The sequence below is a fragment of the Marmota monax genome, unplaced genomic scaffold, assembly GCF_021218885.2.
Source record: "Marmota monax isolate L192 unplaced genomic scaffold, Marmota_monax_Labrador192_F-V1.1 WCK01_AAM20220418_F8-fsc00095, whole genome shotgun sequence".
Taxonomy (NCBI): domain Eukaryota; kingdom Metazoa; phylum Chordata; class Mammalia; order Rodentia; family Sciuridae; genus Marmota; species Marmota monax.
The window spans coordinates 1,010,477-1,037,466 of NW_026695244.1; the positions used below are offsets into that span (position 1 = coordinate 1,010,477).

Genomic DNA, 26,990 nt, shown 5'->3' on the forward strand with positions numbered 1-26,990 from the left:
TTAAAGAAATTACATAAACAAAGCAATGAATATGTAACTAAAGAAAGAAAAATCCCTCATTAAAAACTAGTGACCCAACAAATTCAGTTGCTTACACTTTTCCCTGTTCCTGTCAAGTCCCCCATACAATGGCTATTTCTTGTCTAGTTGTAATTAATACAGATAAAATTCTGCATTTTTTCCTCTAATTCTAAAACAAACAAAAAAACTTCTTACAAGATGTATAATATTCTTCATCAAGTAGAAATACCATAATGAACCACTTATGATTGAGCAGAATATACTGATCTTTTAAAGGTATGCTAGAACAACTGTCATCAGAATCACCTGGGACATTTAACAAACAGAGATTAAGCATCACTGCAAATCTAGTGAGCCAGAATTCCCAGGAATCCATTTTTAAAGAAACACCCTCAATGTTTCTGAAAGTGCCTAGGTCTGGGAATAATTCATACTATAAAGAACACCACATTCAGATAATATATACCATTTTTCTTTTTTTAACTCCTTAGGATAAATTCCCAGGAGTAAGATTACTCAGTCAGATTCAACATATCTGTTAATAACAATTTATAGCAATTGTAATTATAACAGCAAAGGATGACAGCTATTTACCCACTGTCAATGTGGGAAATGATTTCACTATAAAGCCACCAGCACTGGGCATAATTTTAACACATGCTAATTAAGCAAGCACAAAAACGATATCTTATTTAATCAGCAGTACTTAGATTTTCAGCAAGTTTGAGCATTTTTCCACATCTAAACTCACTCATTTAGTCTCTTGTTCTCTGTTTAGAGGCACTCTTCATGTAACAAATACTAATAATGCAAGCAATTTGCAGCCAGTGTCTCCTAGTTTCCCCCCTTTTTCAGTCTGTTTAATAGAAATGTTAATGATTTTAACTACAAATTTTAAAAGTTGTCAGAAATCTGACATTAAATTCTATGTTTTTTCTTATTTCAATTTACCTGTTTTTCTTCTCTCTTCCTTTCTGTTTAAACCCCAAAGCATCTATAACTTGCTAGTCTACCCATCCCCCAAACTGCTAATAAGCTTTATCATTTATTAAATAATTCCTCTCTTTTCCATTTTTTTATTTGCCTTTTCCATTTTTGATGCTTCTATTTTCATGAGAAATTTTTATTATAGTGCTGTCTATACAGGGGTTATTGCTTAGGTATTATTTATTTCTATGACAGCAACATACTATTTCATCTGAATTATTATAATTTCATGATATTCCATTAACTGACAGAGTGAATCTATTTTTCCTCCCTCTTCTTTTGAAGATATTCTGTCTGTTGCTCTTCTGATAAACTTTAGAGTAATTCTACGAAATTCCAAGAAAAAATTTAAGGTGGGAAGTGAAAATTACTTCTAATAAATCCCTAGAGGGTATTCAGATCAGAGAGCCTCATGTAACCTATTGGTTATAGTAAATACAAGTGAAAGAAAAAGATGGAATTCAAATTCATTATTTTCATGTTGCCTCTGTGTCTTTCCTTAGTTTCATTACATAGCTATACTGCTGGATACTTTTTAGGACACTAAGAATCCTCTCTGCTTCTTTTCTAGAGTTATTTATATAAATGTAAGCATTTATGATCACTTGAAATGTTCAATTTACAAAGAACATTGGATAATGAATAATTTGCTTTAGTATTTTGAAGAATAACTGACTAATCCTACTTTTCTTCAAAATGTTATCATGCTTTTAAATATCAATAACGTGCTTTTCTAAAGGTATTTAATGTTTGCAGTAAAAATTTTCTCTAAAGAAGAAAACAGTTAATGACAGGTTTATAATATAGTACATGAAGGACAATTTTTATTATTAACTAATACCTACACTCACCTTCAAGGTGGTGAACATTATGCCCTGTTCCCCATGCTGAAGATAGGGGTCCATCAGATCCTCAATGAGATGTACCTCAGAGCCTAAATTCCTAATCCTGTCCCAAAGAGAAAAAGATGCTAAGTTATTTCTGCTTACAAGTCTATCTTCCTTTTTAATCTAGGATGGGAAGAGAAAGAACAATTCAATAAAAAGATAATACCAAGGCTGGGGATATAGCTCAGTGGTAGAACACTTGCCTAGAAGTATGAGGCCATGTGTTCAGCCCCCAGGACCCCAATAACAAAAGGAAAAAAGGTAATGTCATGGTGGAATGGATTAAGAGAGTGGATTGTTTTTCCCCCTGGTAAGAGAGCATATTCTTGGCATCAGTTCAACAAAAGTAAAAAGCAGACTCGTTAAATAATGATTTAATAGTAATAAAGTCAGAAAAGATAAGCTACCTGGCCCGTAGCACCACATATAAGAAAACAGGGAACAAGTCATCCATGGACCACAAAAAGTCTTCCTGCAGCGATGCCAGGACACTCTGAGAGATCTCCTCAAAAGTCTGCTGGATAACCTTAAGTTTGTCTGATGGGGTAAATGTTGTGCTGTTGTGGGAAACAAAACAAAACAAAAATATATCCTCTCAAAGATAGATGTGTGTGTGTGTGTGTGTGTGTAGATATATAGCAAAGACCAGATCTTAATATAATATCTTAATAAACTAACCACTACTTTGTGTGATTTCTCCATAAATCACAGACTTATTACCTGATCTGCTGCAGACACTCTACTGCTGAGGCAAAGCAAGCATCTTTTGTGGTTGGCAAAACCTACAAAATAAATTAACAAGGGTCAGAGAGGAGAGTTGTCTTTTTCAACAAAAATAAGTGCTGCTGATGGCAGAGTGCAGCTCACTGGTGGGTAACGGATCCAAGTAAAATAGAATTTTTTTTGCTATCTTGAATCCTTCATGGCAAAGAAAAATATAGTTACAGAGGAAACTAAATTCTACTATACCTTTTTACTCTCTCCAAGGATTGACAAGGTCACTGGCCAAAATTTCCTAGAATGAAATCCATAAATTATTAATATATAGTTACTATGATAGAAAGATCCCCATAAAAACAGTTGACAGCTATATTTGCTTCCTGGTTCTCATTAAAAATAACTTCTGCCGATTGGCTAAGCTTTAATAAACATTCCAGAAGTGATTTAAGAGTTTCTAAGAGATGGGCATAGTGGCACATGCCTTTGATCCCAGCATTTCTCCTCTTATACCAGCAGCTTGGGAGGCTAAGGCAGGAGGATTAAAAGTTCAAGGCTAGCCTCAGCAATTTAAAAGACTGTCTCAAAATAAAAAATAATCTGGGGATGTAGCTCAGTGGTTAAGTGCCCCTGGGTTCAATCCTTGGCACCAAAAAAAAAAAAAAAAAAAAAAAAAATTCTATTATATTTCTACAGGATTTATAATTCTATACTTCAACAACCCTGTACACTAATAGGTACTGGCCAAAATCTTTCCTTCATTCAGTTTCATCTAATTTTTACTTATTACTATGTTATTGCACTATGGGAAGGGGGATGTTGAAAACTGTCCAATTAAAGTTCATTCACTTTTTTTGATAGCACAATACATAATCGTGAAACAGGTAAGAGATCAGCTTTATCACTACAGGAGAAAAAAGTCAATGATTATTATTTAGCATTCTCCAGGACCAGCAGAAGTTTCTTTAAGTATATCCAGAATATTAAATTACAAATTGCAGATGGGAAAAAAAGGAAGAATGCCAAAAACTGAATACAATTACTTTTATTTCTGAGGAATATGAATATAAAATGTTTTTGAGCTAGGTGTAGGGTGCACACCTGTAATCCCGGCTGGTGAGGCAGGAGGATCAAAGCTAGCCTCAGTAATTTAGTGAGTACCTAAGCAACTCAGTGAGAACCTGTCTCTAAATAAAATATATTTAAAAGGGTGGGGGGGAGCTGGGGATGTGACTCAATGGGGAAGTACCCTTGGGTTCAATCCTTGGTACCAAAAAAGTATTTTGTTTTAAAGAAGTACAAAATAGCAAGATAACTGATATTTAACCTATATATACATAATAAAAATCACATTGATAATAAGCAGTTTCATACTCATCTCCAAATACTCTCAGAAATAAGAAATATTAAATATCACTATATTGCTAAATAAGATATACAAATAAGTACATAAACTACAAGTCATATATATGTAAAAATAGATATTGAAGTACCAGACTCCTGATAAACATGATAGAGCTTCAATTAAAACCTTTTGGTTCTGTTCATAACTGTTGTCCTTACCTCTGTACTCCAAGAAAACCCAGAAGAGCAATATCTGGCTGCTTGTTTAGTCGCAGAACACATTCCCAGTAAATGTCTTCCTCGCGATCATTGTCCAAAGCATAAAGCATGAACAGAGGTGGATAGAGGCGGGGGAGCAGCACAGGAAGCAGTAATCCAGAACTTGTTACAACGTAACTACACAATATTAGAACCAAATATAGAATCAAAGAGAGTTGCAGTTTCTAAAAGTCAAAAGTATGAATGGAAAATTTTAAGGAAATTATAATGCTACTCTCCTCTTTACATACAGAATTGACAGAAGGAACTCATCTATGGCTCCAGAGCTTCATCTTGGTCTAATTAAGAATTCTATTCAATAACTCAAAATCTAACTGAAAATCCACTATGTTTATACTTTGAGGCTGCTTTCTTTGGGATTATTCTTGGTAAGTATTATTTGTGGTTGCTAATAGAACTAAAGACCTTAGGTTCCCCTAAGGTCTTTAGTTCTATTAGAGATCTCCTAACCCAATTACGTCATTGTAGAAATGAAGAAACTGATCTAGGAATCTTTGGATAGGATCATCTAGCTCTCACACCCTTTCTTCACCATCTCACCCAACTGCATTTACCCTGGCTCTGGTGATTCAGATCTGGAATCCGACTTTCCTGTGCAAAATGACTTCCTTTCTGATGGCAGAGGAGCAGAGAGAGGAATTGTGCTGCCCTCTTCTGGAAGTTCAGGAAATAAGAACCTAAGAAAGAATAATAAATATGAAAAATAATCACTTGATGAAATGTAATTTGGTTTGAACCTTTAATTTCAAATGAAATGATGCTTGTTTGAACATAAAGCTGGTTTTAATCTCAAAAAAAATAAAATAAAATAAATTTTAGCATACAAAAAAAAAAACAAGAGTAATGCTCAAGAGGAGTTTGCTGCTGATCTGAGTGAGGCAGCCTGTCATGCTCCTGAAAATAAACTTGCTTCTACTTCAAAAAAAAAAAAAAAAAAAAGAATAATAAATATAACTGTACTCTGAGTGGCTGCAAAGAGTAAAAATACATTTCCATTAATTAATCCATTTCAAGGCCTATAAAATCAAACTCTATCATCAAGTAAGTATTTTATTTCTTTGAGGTTCTTAACTGATGCTTCCTACAGAATAAAACAGAGTGCAGCTAGTGTCTGACATAATGGTGCACACCTGTAATCCCAGCAGTATAGGGAAGCCAAGGCAGGAGGATCACAGGTTCAAAGCCAGCCTCGGCAATTTAGTGAGGCCCTCAGCAACTTAATGAGCTTTGTCTCAAAATAAAAAACGAAAATGGCTGCAGATGTAGCTCAGTGGTAAAGTACCTCTGAATTAAATCTCTAGAACCAAAACAGTGCAGTTAGTTAATAATATTTTAAAACCTTTATTTGCTGTGCTTTTATCCTGCTTAATTACTAAGAAATGAAAATTTATGATCTATACAAGGTATGTATTTCTTTTGGCAAAGCTTATTTGAGGTTATTATGTACTAACTCTGACCAGAAATCATTATTCTTAGAGTACATGCAAATACTAGTGGATATTACTTATCTGTTCAAAATTAAGGAAAAAAATGGTTTTAAGTAGTAGAAAACTCAATGTAAAATTTGAAAGTGAAGATGCTGAAAGCTAATTTTCAAATGACCAAGAGACTAAATTATTGAGGTTGTTTTTTTCCCTAGGTTTTCTGGAGACTTTCCCCCAGATTTATCTAACTTCTCGTATGCCTGTGGCCTCTACCATAAATAAGTTTATTGTCCTCTTTATTTTTATAGACTTAAATCTCCACCCTTCAAAAGTACCTGATAATCTCTATTTGTGTAGACTTTTATACCTTGCCTCTTCCTCTGCCCAAATTTTATAGTTGGGAAATTAATAAATGTCATGAAATTTATCTTCATTATTCACATCTACCTAATGTCATCTGAAACACTTCCAGCTCAGAGATTTTGGAGATGGGTCCGGAGAGTGGGATGGGGGTGGTTTACTGGAGCAATCCAGAGGTGCTCTACACTGAGCTACATCCCCAGCCCTTTCTACTTTTTGAGACAAGATCTTGTTAAACTGACAAACCTGGCTTCAAACTTGTGATTCTCCTGCCTTGTCCACCTCAGCTGATGGGATTATAAGGCACATCCCACTGTACCCGTTCCAACTCAGTTATCTTTTAAGTGGGACAGACTGTTCCCTCAAAACCTGAAACACTTCCTTACCTTGTTCAAAGTCTCTGTTCAAATATTACCTGACTAGTTAGGCTTCCCTGACCTTCTATTAACATAGCAGCATCTTATCTCTAGCCATCTCATTCCCTTCCTTATTTTTCTCTAAAGTGCTAATCACCCTGATATCCCATTTTTTTTATTTGCATAGAGCAGTTTATTTTTGTTTTGTTTTGATTTTTTTGTTTGTTTTTTGCCATGTTCACTGATAAATTCCCTCAAAGCAGAGAATGGTCGGTAACATACAGAAATACTCAATAGATTATTTGTTGAAAAAAATAATATATATGATGCCGTTGTCAATGGACAGGCATCATATATGTTAATAATAATCAGGCACAAAAATTTATGTCAAACCTCATCCATTTTGTGGTTAGGTTTTAGAGGCATGCTTAGAACTTAAATACAAATAAGAAGACAACTACATTTCATACCAACTAGAATTGGAAACAGACAAATATTTATTTTAACCTTCTGAAACACTTAATAAGCAAGAAAACATAAAAGGAAATAAGTAACAATGGCTAAGGTTCATATTTTTTTATTGTTTATAGAATAAACAATTTTTTTTGAAAAATCTTTTTTGACATACTGGGAGTTGAACCCAGGACTTTACATTTGTTAAGCAAGCACTCTACCACTGGGCTATATTCTCAGCCCTTTTCATTTTATTTTGAGACATGGTCTTGCTAAGTTGCCCAGGCTGGCTTTATTAAACTTGTGAGCTTTCCAAGCAGTGCCACTGTGCCCAACTCATTATTTAATCTATTTAAGGACCTATGGCATAAAATCATTTTTTTGATGAATAATTTCCACGATAAATGGTAACATTTATTATTCTTCACAAAGTTGTAATATCTAGATTTAGGGTGAAAATACCCAGGCATTAATATACATTACTACTCTCTAACTTTCAGACTTCAATGAACAGATCTTTTACCTCACCAGCTGGAAGATTCGCTTAAGATAGGACTTAATCTCCTTTACTGCCTCCTGCAATAATCGGCGGTTGGCTCCCACGCCCACATATGTCATTCTATATACTGCAACTAGTGTCTCCACAAGCCTGCCCAGAGGGTGCAGAGGAGTGTCACAGGCCTGAGCAGGAAAAGAACCAAGGAAGTCAGTCAACACACATTAATAACAAGATCAATCAATAACAAGCAATTCATAAAGAGTAAATAATAAGCAATTTCATAAACAGTAAACAATTTTCAAAATGTCAGGAGTCATTTTATAGATCAGGAAAATTCAAATACTTTAACTTTTCTGAAAGTATTAAGTCTATCCAAATTATACAGAGCTGAAGTTTCTAATCTTTTCTCTCTCTTCTTTTTTAAATGATAGATACTAACTGCACACCTGTATAGGGAACAGTATGCTACTGCGGGGTATGTTTACACACTGCATATTGATAAACTGAGGATACTGAGGTTATCCATCATCTCCAACATTTATCATTTCTTTGTGATGAGAACATTCCAAATCCTCTCTCCAGCTATTTGCAACTATATGATACAATCCTTTAAGCATAATTGCCCTCTGTGTAACAGAACACCATCCCTTACTCATCCACAATGAAAAAAACTACTAAGTCATAAAAAAGTACAAAATTCTGTCATTGTAGCAATATGAATGAACTTGAAGATCACAATATTTAGAGAAATAAGCCAGCTGGGGGCACATGCCTATAATCCCAGCAACTCAGAAGCTGAGGAGGAAGGTTGCAAGTTGAAAGCCAGCCTCAGCAACTTATCGAGGTCCTATCTCAATGTAGAAAATAAAAGAGGGCTGGGGATATGACTCAGTGATTAAGTACCCCTGGATTAAATCCCTAGTACCTCCACCCCAATAAAGACAAATACCACATGTTCTCACTCATATGTGAAACCTAAATGTGTTGAAGTCACAGAACTAGAGAGTAGAAAAATTAGAGTTCCTAATCTTCTTAATCACAGAATGCTTTTAACATCTTTGATATGTATTTCCTTCCTGCACCCCCTACCAATGCTTATCATACTTTGAACTCTAGCTGATCTTACAGGGTTGAGAAAGAACTGAAGAGTATTTTAGAGGGTGAGGACATTGTGCTTTATATATGATCTCTAGTTTGCTAATGTTAGTAACAAAAAGCCACTTTAAATTCTTGTCTTAAGTTTTCAAGAACTCTCTCAAATACCTTACAAAACTCAAAAAGTCTTATCCTAATAATGGGATAATCTTCATGTAGAAATGTGATCTTAGTACTCAAGAGAATTTGCAAAAGAAATACTCAGAAAGTAAAACCAGGATTAGGTTAACATTTGCATAATGTTACTGTAGTTTCATTATTAATTCACAAAACCAATGTAATTCAAACTCCAGTTTACCTTTATTAAGTACTTCTTGATGTCATCATATTTCTCCACAGAGAAGGCACCAACATGCTGTGGAATGAATTCCAAACTTTCTAATGTCTGAGTTTGTGAACGACTTAGTATTTCTGGACTGTAAAAAGGGAAAGGAAAGCCATTATGTATTTCACATTAAGAAAGCAAATAAGTGTAAATGTACACACGAAACATAGTTATGAACTAAGGATGAAGTAGAACATCAAGCAAAGTATTGGGCCCAGATAAGTTCAAAAATGGTAAACAACCTGCCATTAGTTACCCTGTTAACATAGCACTCATTCAAATGGCATTTAAGATTACTTCATACCAACTACAATAAATTAATGATTTTGCTCCAATCTAAAACATGGTGTTGAGAAATCTGTGACATTAGTTTGAAAAGAAAATTGATCATAGACCTGTTTAGACTGATAAGAGGAAAATGGAATAAAAACGGGGGAGGAGCTGAGGGAAAAGGAAAATAAATCAAAGGGCAAAGAAAGAAATGAAAATGAGCTCAAGAGGCAAGCTGATGAGAGCATTCCAACAGCTGGCAAGGGAAGCACCTAATGGGTAAAGGAATGTTTTGGATGGAAAGGCTAATGACAAATCACATGCTAGAAACCAAGAGAAACTTTTGGCAAAGGCACTCTATTGTTATAATACAACCAATTGGAAATTGGAAACAGCACATAATCATTATTATATTACTTAAGATAAATAAGATCTTTGTGGTTGCAATGTGGCTTTATGTACAAGTCCGTTCATTCTCAATTCTCAGGAATACCCACTGGCAGTTAAGCAAGGTTAGCTGAAGGGCTATCGGCTAAGGTCTACACCAACAGCTCTACAATGAAAACTGATCATTTGCATCACACACAAGGGCCAGTCCATGATTATAGTCAATTCTGGAAGTTCTAATTTCTTCCACCGACAGAATAGAAGGTAATAATCATGAACTACATTAATGAAACATTATAATCAATACCTCTTTATCCCAAATATTTTATAAAAAAGACTTTCATACATTTAATTTCTTAAAAATAAAATACACAGAAAAACAGCAAGAAAAAAAGATAGTTTATTTTAAATCCCAATCAAAAATGGAATTGAATACCTTTTGGGACTCAGTATATACCTTTTGGGTACTGAATTAGAAGCTAGATTAACCTCTCTAGGCTAGAATAAAGTCTACTTGTTAGACTTTATTGTGAGATATTTAAACTTCCTGAAAATTTTTTCAACCTCTGGAATTTCTATGTGATTATATTGAGCTCAGTATCTCAGTTACTTGAAAATTTATATTTAGAGAATTAAGTAATTTTTAGGAAACCACAATATTTGATTACTCAGAACATTTATATTCTGAATAAATGGACACTTGATGAATTTTCTTTCCTCAATTCCTGAGTATTAGAAAGCAACTGATACATGTAAATGAAAGTTGGCATAAATCCAACAATAAAGGAATAGCTCAAATAACTACTTAGAATTACACAAGTAGTTTAGTAAGGGTTTTGCTATAGGGATTAGTAAATTCTTTAGGTCCAAATGCTAAACAATCCTTATGGGAGTTGTTAGCTAAATTTTAAAAATAAGGAAATAAAAAAGGCAGTTGGAAAAATGCAGGAGAAAAACAAGAAAAGGGAGAAAGATTTAAAAGTTCATCTGTAACTTTCCTTTTAGCACAAAACAGTTGTGCCATTTCTTTCTGGCCTCCAAGTTTTCTGACAAGAATCAACATGCAGTCGTTTGAGCTGCTGTTTCCTTATGTATGATAAAACACTTTTCTCTAGTTGCTTTCAAGATCGTTATTCTTTGAATCTAAATATGACACCTTTGTATATAAAGATTTTTCCAGGATGGAGTTTGCTTAGCTTATTGAATCTATGGATTCATATTTTTTCACCAAACTTGGGAAATTCTTCTATTGTTTCTTTAAAAAATAGTTAACCCCACAATCTTTTACCCTTTCTTTTAGAATTCTCATAGATCTCAAGGCTTTATCCTTTTTTCCCCCACTGTTTTTCTTCTCTGTTGTTCTGCCTGGCTAATTCCTACTGACCTGTTTTCAAGTTCACTGGCTCTTACGCTGCCATTTCTATTCTGCTTCTGAGTCCATATGGCGAATGATTTTGGTTACTGTATTTTTCAACTCTGCAACTTCTATTTGGTTCTTAATTATGTTTTTTATAATTTCTTTGCTGACTTTTTCAGTTCTAATATTTATTTCAAGGATTCTGTGATTGTTCACTTCAGAATTTTTAGAACAGCTGCTTCAAAGTTCTTTTAGGCACCAATAAAAAATTAAAAATAAATAAGCAAATAAAGTTCTTGTCAGACAACTCTAACATCTACATCATTTCATTGTTGGTGTCTGCTGACTGTCTCCCCTAATGAATTGAGGTTTTCATGTTTATTCTGGATCTTGTTTATATCCTATGGAGAATACTGACATGAATAAAATAGTTATCTTTTTGCCTGCATTGTTATCTTTAGAATAACTTGTTTGTAAGGCTGGCCCTTGGCTGGAGCCTAGGAACTCAGCTTGTTAAAAGTTCTCTGTACTGATAAGGGTATATGCTGTCCACAGATGTATTAACAGTGTGATTTATGGTGAACATCTGCTTTCCGTCTGTGACTGTAGAAGTTTGGTAGGTGCCAGGCGTAGGGTACTGTTGAGAGCCACAGCCGAAGGGGCCCCAGCAAACTTCCAGCTGCCAGCAAACTTCCAGCTGCCGGCTGACGATTGGCTCACAGCAGCCCCAGCAACATCTAGCTGATTGGCTCCTCTGCGGTGATGCTCATTGGACTGTTTCCCTGCCCTTTCAGACCATGGAGCTGCTCATTGGGGGACTTTTTTGGCTCCGCCCACGTGACCCAGCCAATCGGCCTCAAGAGCAGGAGGATGGTGGGAGGTGGAGAGAAGCTTGTGTGGGAGAGAGAGGCTTGGGGAAAGCCGGTGGTGGCAGTTGAGGCTCTGAGGGTTTTTCCTGAGAGACTATTTTGTTTGTCGTGTGTGGTTCTAAAAATAAAGTTAGTTTCTTTTGACAAGTGGCTCCTGATTGTGCCCAGCCAGACTGCAGCATTTGGTGGCAGGGCGAGAGGATGGGTAGCACTGACTGCATGATGTCAGTCTGTGATTCACTGCAGAAAACTGGCCAAGTGGTTATCATTTCCATTCCGAATAGAACCTTCACATCCTTCAGGATCCTTCCAATCTAATACCATTGCACTTCTATGGGGATTAGTCGCCACTCCTAGGCCTCGAAGCGTTTGGGAAAACCCAACATTGGTTTTACCTAACACTTCAGAGTTACAAGACCTAACCCTGTGTGTCATAGGACTGACCTGTTTTGCTATCACTGGGTGTCCTGAAGCACATGTCAGGTAATGGCCTAACTGTTACAGCCTCAGGGAGGAGCACTGCAGTCTCTGAACTGACTGCATGATGTCAGTCTGTGATTCACTGCAGAAAACTGGCCAAGTGGTTATCATTTCTATTCCGAATAGAACCTTCACATCCTTCAGGATCCTTCCAATCTAATACCATTGCACTTCTATGGGGATTAGTCGCCACTCCTAGGCCTCGAAGCGTTTGAGTGGCTTGTTGTAATGGCCAATGTTTTGGCCATTCTTGACGAGAGATGATGCTAAGGTCTGCACCTGTATCCAGTAGCCCATTAAATTCATGTCCTTGAATATTTAGTTTTAGCATGGGGCGAGAATCTAAATTTAAAGAAAGCATAGCCCAATCTACACCTGTGGAGCCTAATCCCTTGGAACCTCTTTCTACAGTACGACTGGAAAATTTATCATGTAGGCTGGGTATTATTAGTAACTGTGCTATTCTATCTCCTGGTGAAATTACTGATATACCCTTTGGAGAACTGGCTATAATTTTTATTTCACCTTCATAATCGGGATCAATTACCCCAGGACTTATCATAAGTCCTTTTAGAGTAGAAGAGCTGCGTCCCAATAATAAGCCTACTGTTCCTTTGGGAAGAGGTCCTTTCACCCCTGTGGGAATGATTTGAACTCCCATCTCTGGAGTTAGTACTGCTCTGGCAGAGGCGCAGATGTCCAACCCTGCGCTCCCTCTGGTTTGTCTGATGAGGGATCTGATGGACAATGTGTCCTGGGCACTACCCTGATGGGGTTGCTGGGTTCCTCCAGTGCTCCGTATATTTGTGGTTTGGGGCCCCGGAGCATTGGGCCCCCCTGTCCATTTTTTGGCAATGGAGCCCAATGCCTTTCTCCACGATATCGTGGATAAACACCTGGTCCTTGTTCGTTTTTTGATAATGGAGTACCCTCTATGGTGGTTTGAGAACGGCATTCATTAGCCCAATGTCTCCCTCTACGGCATCGTGGGCAAATACCTGGTATTCTACTCCTTTGATACCTAGTTTTGTTAAACCCTCCTCCAATGGGGCAATTCCTTTTAAAATGTCCTGTTTGTTCACAATTGTAGCATGTTCTTGGCCTGGCATCTAAAGCCTGTTTTACTGCAGCTGCCACAATTTGCCCTTGTTCATTAATGTCTCTGGCATCTAAAGCCTGTTTTACTGCAGCTGCCACGACTTGCTCTTGTTCATTAATGTCTCTACATAATTTAATATATGTGTTTAAATCTTCATGTTTCCATGGTCTAATGATATCTCTGCACCAACGATTCGCTTGCTCATAAGCCAGGTGTTTTAGTAATGGCATTGCTTGTTCTGTATTCCCAAAAACTCTGGTAGCTGTTTGAATAAGCCTATCTACAAATTCAGCATAAGGTTCATTAGCTCCTTGTATTACCTTAGATAATTGACCTTGTAAACCTCCATGTCCTTGTAAAGTCTTCCATGCCTTAATTGCATCTGCAGCAATTTGTGCGTATACGCCAGGATCATATGCAATTTGTTGCTGCTGATCCTCATAAGGTCCCTTTCCTAACAACATATCTAGATTTCTCTGAGGATAACCAGCTGCTGCATTTCGCCTAGCCGTCTCCTTGCAAAATTCCTCATTGGCAACCTTCCATAACAGGTATTGTCCTCCATTTAGCACAGCTTTACACATATTAGCCCAATCTGCTGGCGTCATGTTCAAGTTGTTAATGGATTCGACCAAGCTTACAGTGAAGGGTGCTTGAGGACCATAGGTTGTTACAGCCTCTTTTAGCTGCTTCACTGTTTTGAAATTTAAAACTTGGTAAAATCGCTGCCCTCCTGCCTCAAATACAGGGCATGTTAATATTTGAGACCTTGTCTCAGGATCCCAACTATCAACTGCGGGGGTTGGGGGCCTCCCAGCATATGGAGGTGGCGCTGTTGGTTGGACACTTACGCCCTCTGGTGATAGAAAGGTGTTAGTAGCAGTCTCCTGTAGAGGTGGTGCTGTTGGTTGGACACTTACACCCTCTGGTGATAGAAAGGTGTTAGTAGCAGTCTCCTGTTGTAACTTTCCCCCTGATGGCTTTTTCTGTTTTACACTTTCTTTCTCTGTCTGACTAGCTTGAGAGGCCTTCTCTTTTACTTGAATCATTATGTCTTCTCCTTCCTCTACCATTGTCTGAACTGAAGGCTTTGGACTAAGCAAACAAGATACGAATGTCCACAATGGCAATGTGCCAACTGGCAGAGTCCCTGGGCTTTTCTTTTCTATTCTTTTTAAATCTTCACCATGATGGTTCCATTGTGATATATTCAACAACTCCTCCTTAAAAAGCCATGGGCTACATTTTTGTATTGTATCAACGTATGCCCTGACTGCTCTTGATTTTACTGGGATGCCTCCTTCCTCTAACAATTTACTTAACACTCTTTCAGTTTGTTTTTTACTAATTTCTGATCCCATATTTCTACTATAATACAACCCAACAAGATGACGCCAAACAAAACCGAGACAGAATGAAATAAAAAGGGAACAACAAAAAGTCATTATAGCCTTTCTATCCTCCTGACATGGGCATCCGTCCTTTCTCCCTATCTGTTCCTCAGATGTAAATAGTTTTTCCTCAGATGTGAGCAGTTTTTCTTCCGTCTCACTCATCTCCAGGGACAGGCAACTTAAAACAAAAGTGAAGCAAAATAAAAGAGGAATCTTAAAATGGCACACCATTACTCATATAACAGGAATCCCATACAATCCACAGGGACAAGGCATAGTTGAAAGAGCTCATCAAACTATTAAAATGTACTTATTAAAGCAAAAAGAAGGAATTGGGAAGGGGTATATATTCCCCAAAGATAAACTTAAAATAACCCTTTTTACTCTAAACTTTTTAAATTTGGATTCATCAGGACTTAGTGCTGCGGAAAGGCATATGTGTCCAAAAAATGTACATAAGCCCAAGGTACTTTGGAAGGATATTCTAACAGGACAATGGAAAGGTCCTGACCCAGTAATTGTCTGGAGTCGGGGGTCTGTTTGTGTGTTTCCACAGGGAGAACAGCAGCCGATTTGGATTCCAGAGAGATTAACCAAGGTCCTGACCCAGTGATTGTCTGGAGTCGGGGGTCTGTTTATGTGTTTCCACAGGGAGAACAGCAGCCGATTTGGATTCCAGAAAGATTAACTAAAGCGATTTCTACAGACCAAAAAGAAGATGATTTGGCTCAAATCCATAACAACTGATATCCAAAACTCCAGTTTGGCTATTCTTACATCTGCAACAGAACCAGGATGCTTTTTTCAATATCTATTTTATTATTGCCCTTTGCCATATCATGAAGTTCTATTTTGTTTTTTGAGCATACAGACCTAGGTTAATGTTTTGCTGATCAGTTCTATTTTTTGACTATAGAGTTTTTAAGCATTGCAATGGAGATTTCACCTGTAAAAAGTTATAAGGCCTTTACTATAATGTTATGTGTTGTATGTATTATATTATGTGTGCACACCTGTGTTTTGTGTTATATGTTTGAATGTACGTATGTCCATATATCATATATGATGAGCGCTCATGATAAAATGGATCCAAATATTTTTTTTTCACGTGATTTATATGGTTTAATTTAAATTGGGTAAACAACTGTTGAGGATTGTTTTAATATGTAAACAAAAAAGAAGGTTAACAGATCTGTTTGTTTACTTTCACCTTTCCTTTTCATTATATTTAATAATTCTCTTAAAGATAATGTAAATTGTTAAGAAAATTGTTTTCTTTTAGTGCCTTCTGTAGTGTTACATAATTTTTTCTTTAGCCATTATTGCCAGAATTCCTATCTTCATCCCAGTGCCGGTGAAGACAATGTAAATTGTTAAGAAAATTGTTTTCTTTTAGTGCCTTCTGGAATGTTACATAATTTTTTCTTTAGCCATTATTGCCAGAATTCCTATCTTCATCCCAGTGCTGGTGAAGTGAAAGATAAAACCAATCTACAGCTTCTACAATAGCCATCACTGAACTGCTTGCAGAACTTGCCTGGACACATTGTGAGCTCACCTGTATGCATTGTGAACTATCTGTTGGTACAGCGAATTGTGGTAGTGCTGGAGTATTTTTGCTGATGATGTCACTGGTGGTACAATTTTTCAAAGGAGCCCTCAATTGGCTTAATGTCATGGCATTTTGCATCCTCCTCTACTAGTGATGGTCTAAAATTTGGGGGCCAACAGAGGTGAGGCAAAGAACCTCACCCCCCCACAGGTGCAAAGGCCTATCCACAAGTATGGCTGTATGCTGGACCGGTAGTCAGTGACGGGTATGATCCAATTGCAGTGGTACCAACCTAAGACAGGAGGCTGACGCCTAGAGGTCAGTTCATCCGATGACGGGTAAGGACCATATGTTGAATTGGACTGCCTAACAGGCACGGTCCCTAAGCCACATGCTTGTTGTTTAAACAGAGAGGGGGAGATGTTGAGAGCCACAGCCGAAGGGGCCCCAGCAAACTTCCAGCTGCCAGCAAACTTCCAGCTGCCGGCTGACGATTGGCTCACAGCGGCCCCAGCAACATCTAGCTGATTGGCTCCTCTGCGGTGATGCTCATTGGACTGTTTCCCTGCCCTTTCAGACCACGGAGCTGCTCATTGGGGGACTTTTTTGGCTCCGCCCACGTGACCCAGCCAATCGGCCTCAAGAGCAGGAGGATGGTGGGAGGTGGAGAGAAGCTTGTGTGGGAGAGAGAGGCTTGGGGAAAGCCGGTGGTGGCAGTTGAGGCTCTGAGGGTTTTTCCTGAGAGACTATTTTGTTTGTCGTGTGTGGTTCTAAAAATAAAGTTAGTTTCTTTTGACAAGTGGCTCCTGATTGTGCCCAGCCAGACTGCGGCAGGGTACCAATGTGACCAGTTACATTGGGTACCAATGTGCTTCCCTGGGCCGGAACATTGTACATATGTAACTGCATTTTACTGCTGGGAAAAGTGTGTGCTTTGGTGTGACCACTCACAGAAAGGAGAATGTGGGAAGTTCACCTGTGGAATCCTCTACACTCTACCTCTTTCTTCCCTTCTCATGGAGCTATGTACCCATGTTGCCTTAATCTTACTTGTGAGTGTGATTATATTCTGAGTCTTGTGAATTAGTGAAAGTGTAGATAATCTTGGGAATCTCTAAAACAACCAACATTTTAGTCTTTTGTAGGCTAAAATAGCCTCTGTAATCCTATTTAGGTCTGAACTGTGAATGTAGCATTTAACAGTCAGTCTGGAACTGACCTATTAGCTCAGTTCTCAAAGTCTTTGATAAATTAATTAAAACCAAACAGATGTGGATGCAGGTCTGAGGGGACCCCAGGAGTTCATGAACAACTTTATGGGGTTGTTTCCAGAGCTTTTCTCTCTCCTTTACCTCCCTGGCATTTTCAGGTTCTCAGGACTTCCTGTTTAAGTACTCCAGCCAGAAAATGCCAACTTCCATGAATGTGCCATATCTAGGACTGAATGATGGGAGAACAGAGTCCCCTGTCCACCCAAAATGGAATTTAACCTTGCCTCTTGGACCTGATAATCTATCAATAGAGGAACAAGATTCCATTCCTTTGGAGTTATGCTTCCTGTTAATGGCTGCTCTAGCCACTGCCATTGTTACCTCTGCTAGAGACTACAGCAGGAGAGACTGGGGAAAAGGAAGGGGAAGAAAACCAGGTGCACAAGCTCTGTTCTGAGTTTTAGGAGTCCTTATCTCACTCCTTGAGTCAGAAGCAGAGGACATTTTCTAGATCTCTTGTCTGTCTGCTTACTTTAGGTTTCAGGTTGCATTGAGTTCAAGCTGAGAAACACTGGGGCAAAAACTTAGTACTAACTTGCTACTAACCACTGGTTTGGTGGCACTTTGAATTTAGAAGTTCTTCACTTCATTGTTGATATTTACTTTTCAGAATTTTCAAATAGCTATCAAGTATTCTGTTCAGGTTTTATTTGAGTTTAATAGAAGATAAGGGAGGTATGCTTTAATCCATGTTACACAGAAGGAATACATGATTAACTTTTAAATGAAATTGTAGTTTATAGTTGAATGTACAGAGCCTTGACTAGTTCTAAGTTACATCTTCCTAATGCTATGTCCTGTGCTGGGTAGGCAAGTGCTCACCTGTCTCTGTGCTGGCGCCGATTGGTGGTCAAGGCCACAGCAATATTGTCCCAGGCTTTCCAAACATCCCCTTGGCCTGGGATCTCACAGCCCAGCTGATGCCAGCATTCATCAAATACTGCTCTCCACTTTTCGTCAGCAGCCACTGCCAGGTTTCCTAGCTTCCTGCTAATAAATCCATAGCAACCCATTATCACTTCTTTTGTACAATATCATTCTGAAAAATAAAAACTTTCTAATATACAATTGAGAACAGTTGTGTGACTAAAACTGTTTAGTTCTACTTTAAAAACACTGAATGAAAATTTAGAAGGGATGCTTTTTACCTAATTAATGTTTATTAAATATTAAAAGTTTATGGATTTTTTAAGCTTAAACCACATCAGAATTGACTTGTCTGCCTCCTACATTTCCACAGAATTTATTTTGTAACATTGATTCATGTTAAAAAAAAAGGGCTTCCTGAACTTAGCATAGTCAATGATGAGAATTGTGAAATATATCACACAGAGGGTTTAAAAAATACCCTAAAAATAAGCATAGTACAGAAGACACATCCAGCTCCCATTGGAATAAAGAATCTGAGATAATACCAAAAAATAAAAAGCAAAGCTAATAAAAGAAAGGCATAGGGCAAAACCTTGGAAGAAAAAATAGATTTAGGTTTTGACTTTTTAACTCATATGCAGATGGTACTAGTCCACATGGGGTGGGCATATATCTATCTGTCTGCTGATCTTTACTTTTCAAATTAAAGTTGTGAAGGGATTTTATTTAAGAATGTTCTTTTAGCCAGTTGGACACCTGCAACATTAACAGTTGGATTACTCTTATCCCTAGTAACTTTTATTTTAAACATCTATTACTAAGACTTAAAATTTAAGCCAAGACTATAGATTTAGCTATCTATACAGTGTCAGTTCACAATTTTGGAGTTTCACGGTTTTACAATGATGACTTTAAAAACTTGATTTTTCTTTTAAAATATTAACCAGCTTTGATGAAAGCAAAACAACTCAAACATTCAATAATTAATCCAGAATTAACATCAGTTACTCACAAAACTTTGGGTTTGTCTTTGTCATTCTCATACAGACTAGGTTTAAAGTAGGTTCCAGTGATTTTTATCCCAGATCCCCATTCTCCACTAAAGTATCCTTCAATATAATCTCCATTTGGCATGGTCAGTGTTCCCTAGGTAAAGTTAGAGGGAAAAAAAATGTGGACTTAGAGGGATTATTTTCAATTTTAAAAATTAAGAGCCCAAACCACTAAATTGTTAACAATTTTCTTTTTAATTTGATTTTACCAGTATCCAATTCTTTGATAAACAACAACAACAACAAAATATATATATGCAAGTCCAAAAAATGTAGGAAAATAACCCATGGGTGAAAGAAAAAAAATCCAGGAAAAGTTGGAAAACATTTTTAGATGTATGAACATCTAAACCCTATTAAAATTTATGGAATCAGGCTAAAGCAGTGCTTAGGAGGAAATTTACAGCTGTTAATACCTGTCTAGGAAAATTAGTAAATCTCAAATCAGTAATATGAAATTCTACCTTATAAAACTAGAACAAGGGGAACAAACAAAAGCCAAAGCAAGAAGCTGAAAGGAATAAAGACTAGAGCAGAAATCAATGAAACAGAAGACCAAAAAAAAAAAAAAAAAAATCAATGAAACCAAAAACTGTTTCTTCAAAAAGGTACAACATTAACAAATATTTAATTAGACAAATTAGGAAAAGAGAAGACATAAATTTATAAAATAAAGAATGAAACAGGGATATTATTAGCATTTTTACAGAAATGTAAAAGGTTAGAAGGTGCTATGGTTTTAGTATGTGTCTCCTCCAAAATTCATGTTGAAACTTAATTCTCATTAGGGTGGAATTAAGAGGTATAGAGGTCTTTTGGGAAAGTGAAGAGGTCATGAGGGTTCTGACCTCACAAACAGATTAATGCCTTATAAAAGGGATAGAGGGAAGTAGTTTACAACCTTTTGCCCTTCTGCCTTCCACCATGTGTCTGCACCTTCTACCATGAAGGGTGTAGCAGGAAGGCCCTCACCAGGCACCAATGCTGGTGCCTTGATCTTGGACTTCCCAGCCTCCAGATTTGTCAGGAAATAAGCTTCTCAATCTATGGTATTTTGTCAAAGCACCACAAATGAACTAAAACAGAGAATACTAAGACAACAACTTTATGACAACAAATTAGATAACTTAGAGGAAAAATAAAAATTCCTAGGAAGACACAGATGACCAAAACTCAATCAAGAAGAAATGGAATATCTAAATAGACCTAAAATAAGAAAGGAAAAAAAAAAAAAAAAAAAAACAGAGATAAAAATCTTCTTATAAAGTAATGCTCAGGTCCAGGTGACTTTTCTGGTGAACTCTTCCAAACACTCAAAAGAAGAAATAATACCAGGGCATCATGAACTCAGGAAACAAGAGAGAAACTTCTCAACTTGTATCAAAGAGACTGGGAGTATAATAGAATGCTTGCCTAATAGAATGTATCATGAGGCCCTGGGTTCAATCACTAGTGTAGTTCTGGAGGGACAGGAAATGGAATGGGTTGGGGGGCACATGAGAAAAGAAAACTACAAACTATTACCTTTCAGAAATATAGATGCAAAAATCCTCCATAAAATATGAAATGGCTTATGCTTTACAGTCCCAATACTCAGGGGGCTAAGGCAAGACAACCACTTGAGCCCAAGAATTTGAGATCAGCTTAGGTAACATAACAAGAACCTATTTTTTTTAAAAATCCAGCAATATATAAAAGGATTATATACCCACGACCAAGTATAATTTACCCCAGAAAAGCAAAGTTGGTTTCACATCAGAAAAGCAACCAATATAATACTGATAAAATAACAGACAAAAACTATATGTTCATCTCAATAGATGCAGAAAACCTTCTTTAACAAAAATGCTTTTTGCCTAAAACAGGGAACAATGTAAAGATGTTCACTCTTCATGACTGCTTTTTCTATTTCTATGAGGAATGTCATTGGGATTGGGATTGGAATTGCATTAAATCAGTATAGTGCTTTTAGTAGTATGGTCATTTTGATAATATTAATTCTGCCTATCCAAGAGCAAGGTAGATCTTTCCATTTTCTATGGTCTTCTTTGATTTCTTTCTTTAGGGTTCTGTACTTTTCATTAGCTCTTTCACCTCTTTTGTTAAGTTGATTCCCAAGTATTTTACTTTATTTTTTTGAGGCTATTGTAAATGGGGTAGTTTTCCTCGTTTCCCTTTCTGAGGATTCATCACTGATATACAGAAATGCCTTTGATTTATGGGTGTTGATCCTGCTATTTTGCTGAATCCATTTACTAGTTCTACAAGTTTTCTGGTGGAATTTTTTGGGTCTTCTAGGTATAGAATCATATTATCAGCAAATAGTGCAAATGTAAGTTCTTCTTTTCCTATGTGTATACCTTTAATTTCTTTCATTTAATTGCTCTGGCCAGTGTTTCAAGAACTATGTTAAGTAGGAGTGGTGAAAGAGGGCATCCCTGTCTTGTTCCAGTTTTTAGAGGGAATACCTTAAATTTTTTTCCACTTAGAATAATGTTGGCCTGGGGCTAAGCATAGATAACCTTTATGATGTTGAGATATGTTCTTGTTATCCCTAATTTTTCAAGTGTTTTGAACATGAAGGGGTGCTGTTTTTTATCAAATGCTTTTTCTGCATCTATGGAGATGATCATATGATTCTTGAAGTCTATTGATGTGATGAATTACATTTATTGATTTCTGTATGTTGAACCAACCTTGTATCCCTGGGATGAATTCCACTTGATTGCAAATCAAAACTACTCTAAGATTTCATCTCACTCCAGTCAGAATGGCAGCTATTATGAATACAAACAACAATAAGTGTTGGTGAGGATGTGAGGAAAAAGGTATACTCATGCACTGCTGGTGGGACTGAAAATTGGTGCAGCCAATATATGGAAAGCAGTATGGAGATTTCTTAGAAAATTGGAAATGGAACCACCATTTGACCCAGTCTATACCCAAAGGACTTAAAAACGGCATACTACAGGGACACAGCCACATCAATGTTTATAGCAGCATAATTCACAATAGCTGAACTGTGGAAGCAACCTAGATGCTCTTCAATAGATGAATGGAAAAAAAAATGTGGCATATATACAAAATGAAATATTACTCAGCAACAAAAGAGAATAAAACAATGGCATTTGCAGGTAAATGGATGGAATTAGAGAAGATAATGCTAAGTGAAGTTAGGCAATCCCAAAAAACCAAATGCCAAATGTTTTCTCTGATATAAGGAGGCTGATTCATAGTGGGATAGGGAGAGGAAGCATGAATAGATGAACTCTAGATAGGGCAGAGGATTTGGAAGGGAAGGGAGGGAAGATGGGATTATAAATGGTGGTGGGATGTGATGGATATTATTATCCAATGTACGTATATGAAGACACAAATTGGTGTGAATATACTTTGTACACAATCAGAGAGATGAAAAATTGTGCTCTATATGTGTAATATGAATTATAATGCATTCTGCTGTCATATATAAATTTTAAAAATTAATTTTAAAAAAAAGATGTTCACTTTACCACATCCATTCAACGTTTTACTGGGGATTCAAGACAGTGTAAAAGAAGAACCCAAACTGTCTTTATTTGTAGATGACATGATTCTGTATACAAGAAATCCTAATAAGTCTACAAAACCAAGCACCAGAACTAATAATAAATGAGCAAGGTTTCAGGATATAAGAACAAAATACAATATCAACTATATTTTTATATTATAGCAATGAACAATCTAAAAATAAAATTAATGAACAATCTAAAAATAAAATTAAGAAAACAATTCTCTTTACAATAGCATTATACCTAGGAAGAAATTTAGCCACAGAAACACAAGACATGTACGCTGAAAACTACACACTGCTGAGAGAAATTAAAAACCTATGTAAACTGTGAGATGTTCAACATTTATGGGTTGAAAGATTTCAAAAATTATTAATATATCAATTCTCCCCAAAACTGATCAGCAAAAACTGATTCAACAGATCACTATCAAAATCTCAACAGGATTTACTGCAGAGTTTGACAAGCCAACCCTAAAATTTATACAAAAAGACAAAAGATCCAGAGTAACCAAAGAAACCTTGAAAAAGAACAAGATTGAATGATTTACACTTCTTAATTTTAAACCTACTGGAAAGCTGTAGTAATCAAGATAATGCAATATTAACACAAAAAGAGACATATTAATCAGTATAATATAATTGAGAGTTCAGAAATAAACAATTTTACGATCAATTAATTCTAACAAAGGTATCAAGAAGATTCAGCAGGAAAAGGTGTTGGGCAATTAGCCATCCACAAACAAAAAGAGGAATTTAGACTTATATCACCCACAAAAATTACCACAAAGTAAACCACAGGCCTAAATGGAAGAAGTTAAAAAACTATAAATCTGTTGTTTATTTATTTTTACAGTACTGGGATTGAACCCAGGATCTCAAATATACATTGGCTGGTGGGAATATAAAATAGTGTAGCCGGTTTGGAAAACATTTTTGCAGTTTCTTAATATGTTAAACATCATTTACCATATAACCCAGCAATTGCAAATATGTACACACAAAAAATTGTATTTGAATGCTTATAGTAGCACTATTTGCAACAGTCTAGAGTTAGAAATATCCCAGTGTCCATCAAACTAGCAAAAGGATAATATGTGATTTTGGAATACCATTCAGCAATAAAAAGGAATAAAGTACAACACATGCTGCAATTTGGAAATTCTATGGTAACTGTCAAAAATACTATAGTAAGTTTCAAAAAACACAAAGAAGAAACCACATGCATGATTCCAGTTATAAGAAAAGTCCAGAAAAAGCAAATCTACAGCATAATAAAGTCCACTTCCATTGCTTGGTCCTGGAGGTAGAAAAGGGAGTGACTGTGAGTGGCAGGAGGGATCTTTTCAGATGACAGACGTGTTCTAAAACTAGGATGCGGTGATGACTACATAACTATTTTCTTCGAATAGGTGTTATGTACACTTAAAAGCAGTGAATCTTATGGTATATAAATTAGTTTCTTTAAAGTCAAGAAAAAATGGCAAAAGAATGTATTAGGGAGACAAATAAAAAAGTTCCAACCTTTCCACTAAGAGTCCAGTCATCAGAAAATTCTCCTTCGTAGATAGTATCATCTTCAGAAAGTAAAACCCCATTTCCCTATGTGAAGAAACGAAACAAAATCATACCACACAAAAGGTGAGTACTGAGAGTATGTTCAGCCATGCCCAAAGCTTAATATAATCTTAAAGACAGGAGAATAGCACCAAGAAGGTAGAATACTAATAAAAAGATGATTTAAAAGTCAGTGTGAACACTTCACTCACCATCATTTTATTAAGGTGGAAGTTGCCTTCATAGTACAATCCAAACTGAGTAACAACCACACCATTCCCTTGACACACATCATCCTGCCACATTCCCATGTACTTTTCTCCCCTGCATAGAAATAAGGGGAAAAAAAAAATCACCAATAATAAGGATAAATCAGATTTTAAAAATTAAGACAAAAGAGATTCCAAACATCACCTCTAGGTTGGTATCAGTTCCATTTTTCTAGTTAAAGTGGTTACCTAACCCCTCAAACATGGGACAATGTGATAGCAAAAGACATCTTATTCCAAGTAATGTTCTCTCAGGAATTTAATATTGTGGCCTACTTGATACAGATCTGTATAGACTTTATAGATTTCCTGGATACCTTTAATCACACAGCTTATAATAACAGCAATTTTTAAAATCCCACATTATGGAAGCTGTGGCAAATAATAACATGGGTGGGATTAGTATACAGTAAGTCCAAAGTAAATTAAGCCAAATCAAATATGGAGGCAAAAGGATTATATTCCTCCCCAAGGTTTAGTTAACTGAATTTTATTAGGCTTGATTTCTGGTAGGTAGGCACAATAACAAGTTTCCAACTTAACAGGAAGCCCTAAGAAGAAAGTTGTTTAGATACCATTCTATCCTTTCTTTGGGGTAAGGGAGGTACTGAGCATTGAACTCATGGATGCTTTATCCTCAGTCCTTTTACATTTTTTGAGACAGGGTATTGCAAAGTTGCTGCGGGTCTCCCTAAAGTGTTGAGGCTGACCTTGAATTTGTGATCCTCCTCCTGCCTCAACCTTCTGAGCTGCTGGAATTGCAGGTGTGCATAACCTTGCCCAGCTCCAGACTATTCTCTTTAACCTCTAAGCATTATCCATTGGTTCTCTCTTACCTTTTATTCCTATTTTCTATTGACTGCATTAGAAATTTTTCCCTAGTTTAGTGTGGTGGTGTACACCTGTAATCCCAGAAACTCAGGCAGCTGAGGCAAGAGGATCACAAGTTCAAAGTTAGCCTCAGCAATTCAGTGAGGTCCTGTCTCCAACTAAAAATAAAAAGGGCTGGGGGCAGGGGTGGCTTTGTGGTTAAGCACCTCTGGGTTCAATCCTGTACTAAATTTTAAAAAAGAAAAGTTTTTCTTTGTATAATAAGATGTGGTAGCTTCTTTTAGACAGTGAAATTTTTGTGTGAAGCTTTAGGGAAAACAGCACAAACATAAATTTTTAGTGATTATGATTTCATAAAGAAGTAATCTATTGTCTGACCCACAAGAAAATGGAAAAGAAGCCTGGTGTGGTGGTGCACGCCGTAATCAAAGCCAGCCTCAGCCACTTAGTGAGGCCCTAAACAACTCAGTGAGACCCTGTCTCTAAATAAAAGACAAAAAAAAGGGGGGGGGGGTGTGCTGGGGATGAGGCTCAGTGATTGAGTGCCCCTAGGTTCAATCCCAGGTACAAAAAAAAAAAAGAAGAAAATGGAAAAGATGATGGCTGTCACCTCTGCTTCCTTATGAAAATTTTGTTAATGTCGTTCAATGAAGATGCTCAGCCTTCATATAACTTTCACTATTTTCGGAGAAGTAAAAGAACCTTATCCTGTCACACACTACACTTTTGAGATTAGAAGTAGAATACCGTACCTAGTGATATCATCAAAGACACCATATCCTGCTTTCTTATCCATTACCCACTGGCCAATGAACATACTGGGAGAAGAAGAAGTCAGTTTTCCACTTCGAAGGAGACCATGACCATGACGCATGTTATCTTGAAAGCAGCCTTCAAACACTTCACCAGAGGCATAACTATGGTTGGAAAGAATGGATAAAGATCACACACACACATTGAATTCTGATGTTTATCTTAGTCTAAAAACTCTAAAACTATACTTTATCTCAGTGATAACTATAACTATATACTTGTTTATATAATCATTTTTCAATCAAAAACTCATTTTTCAATGATTGAGCCTAAGAAGTTAAAGACATCATGGGTGGTTATCTTGCATTAATAACATGGAGAAAAATTATATTAGTTCCTTATGAGAAAATTAAATAATAAGTTGTCGATAAAGAGAGAAGAATATTAGAGTTGAGTAATAAAATTAAATTTGTAGACAAGATGTGGGAAATGTTACGGTTTATATGACATATACAATTTAGATAAGAATCAAAGTTAATAGCTTAGAATTTCATCTTGTGATATATGAGGGGTTGCTCTTTATAGGAAGATTATACTTTTAGTCATTAAGAGTCATTAAATA

General features: G+C 36.5%; 1 protein-coding gene across 6 annotated transcripts in view; it reads right to left on the minus strand.

Annotated features, from left to right (window-relative positions):
• The window catches only part of Als2 (alsin Rho guanine nucleotide exchange factor ALS2), a 79,947-nt gene that overhangs the window by 1,395 nt on the left and 51,562 nt on the right, over positions 1–26,990 (minus strand). For 4 of the 6 annotated variants that reach the window (XM_046462968.2, XM_058578218.1, XM_058578219.1 and 1 more), the window contains 13 exons: positions 26,368–26,532; positions 24,728–24,839; positions 24,483–24,560; positions 19,369–19,502; positions 18,309–18,476; positions 8,781–8,898; positions 7,352–7,509; positions 4,790–4,912; positions 4,176–4,352; positions 2,865–2,910; positions 2,616–2,677; positions 2,303–2,452; positions 1,860–1,956 (listed from right to left, as the gene is read on the minus strand). In XM_046462968.2, the coding sequence (XP_046318924.1) occupies positions 1,860–1,956; positions 2,303–2,452; positions 2,616–2,677; positions 2,865–2,910; positions 4,176–4,352; positions 4,790–4,912; positions 7,352–7,509; positions 8,781–8,898; positions 18,309–18,476; positions 19,369–19,502; positions 24,483–24,560; positions 24,728–24,839; positions 26,368–26,532 (1,588 nt within the window). Of the gene's footprint in view, positions 1–1,859; positions 1,957–2,302; positions 2,453–2,615; positions 2,678–2,864; positions 2,911–4,175; positions 4,400–4,789; positions 4,913–7,351; positions 7,510–8,780; positions 8,899–18,308; positions 18,477–19,368; positions 19,503–24,482; positions 24,561–24,727; positions 24,840–26,367; positions 26,533–26,990 lie in introns of those variants that run through there. The other 2 variants (XM_046462970.2, XM_046462971.2) reach the window with 2 other exon arrangements.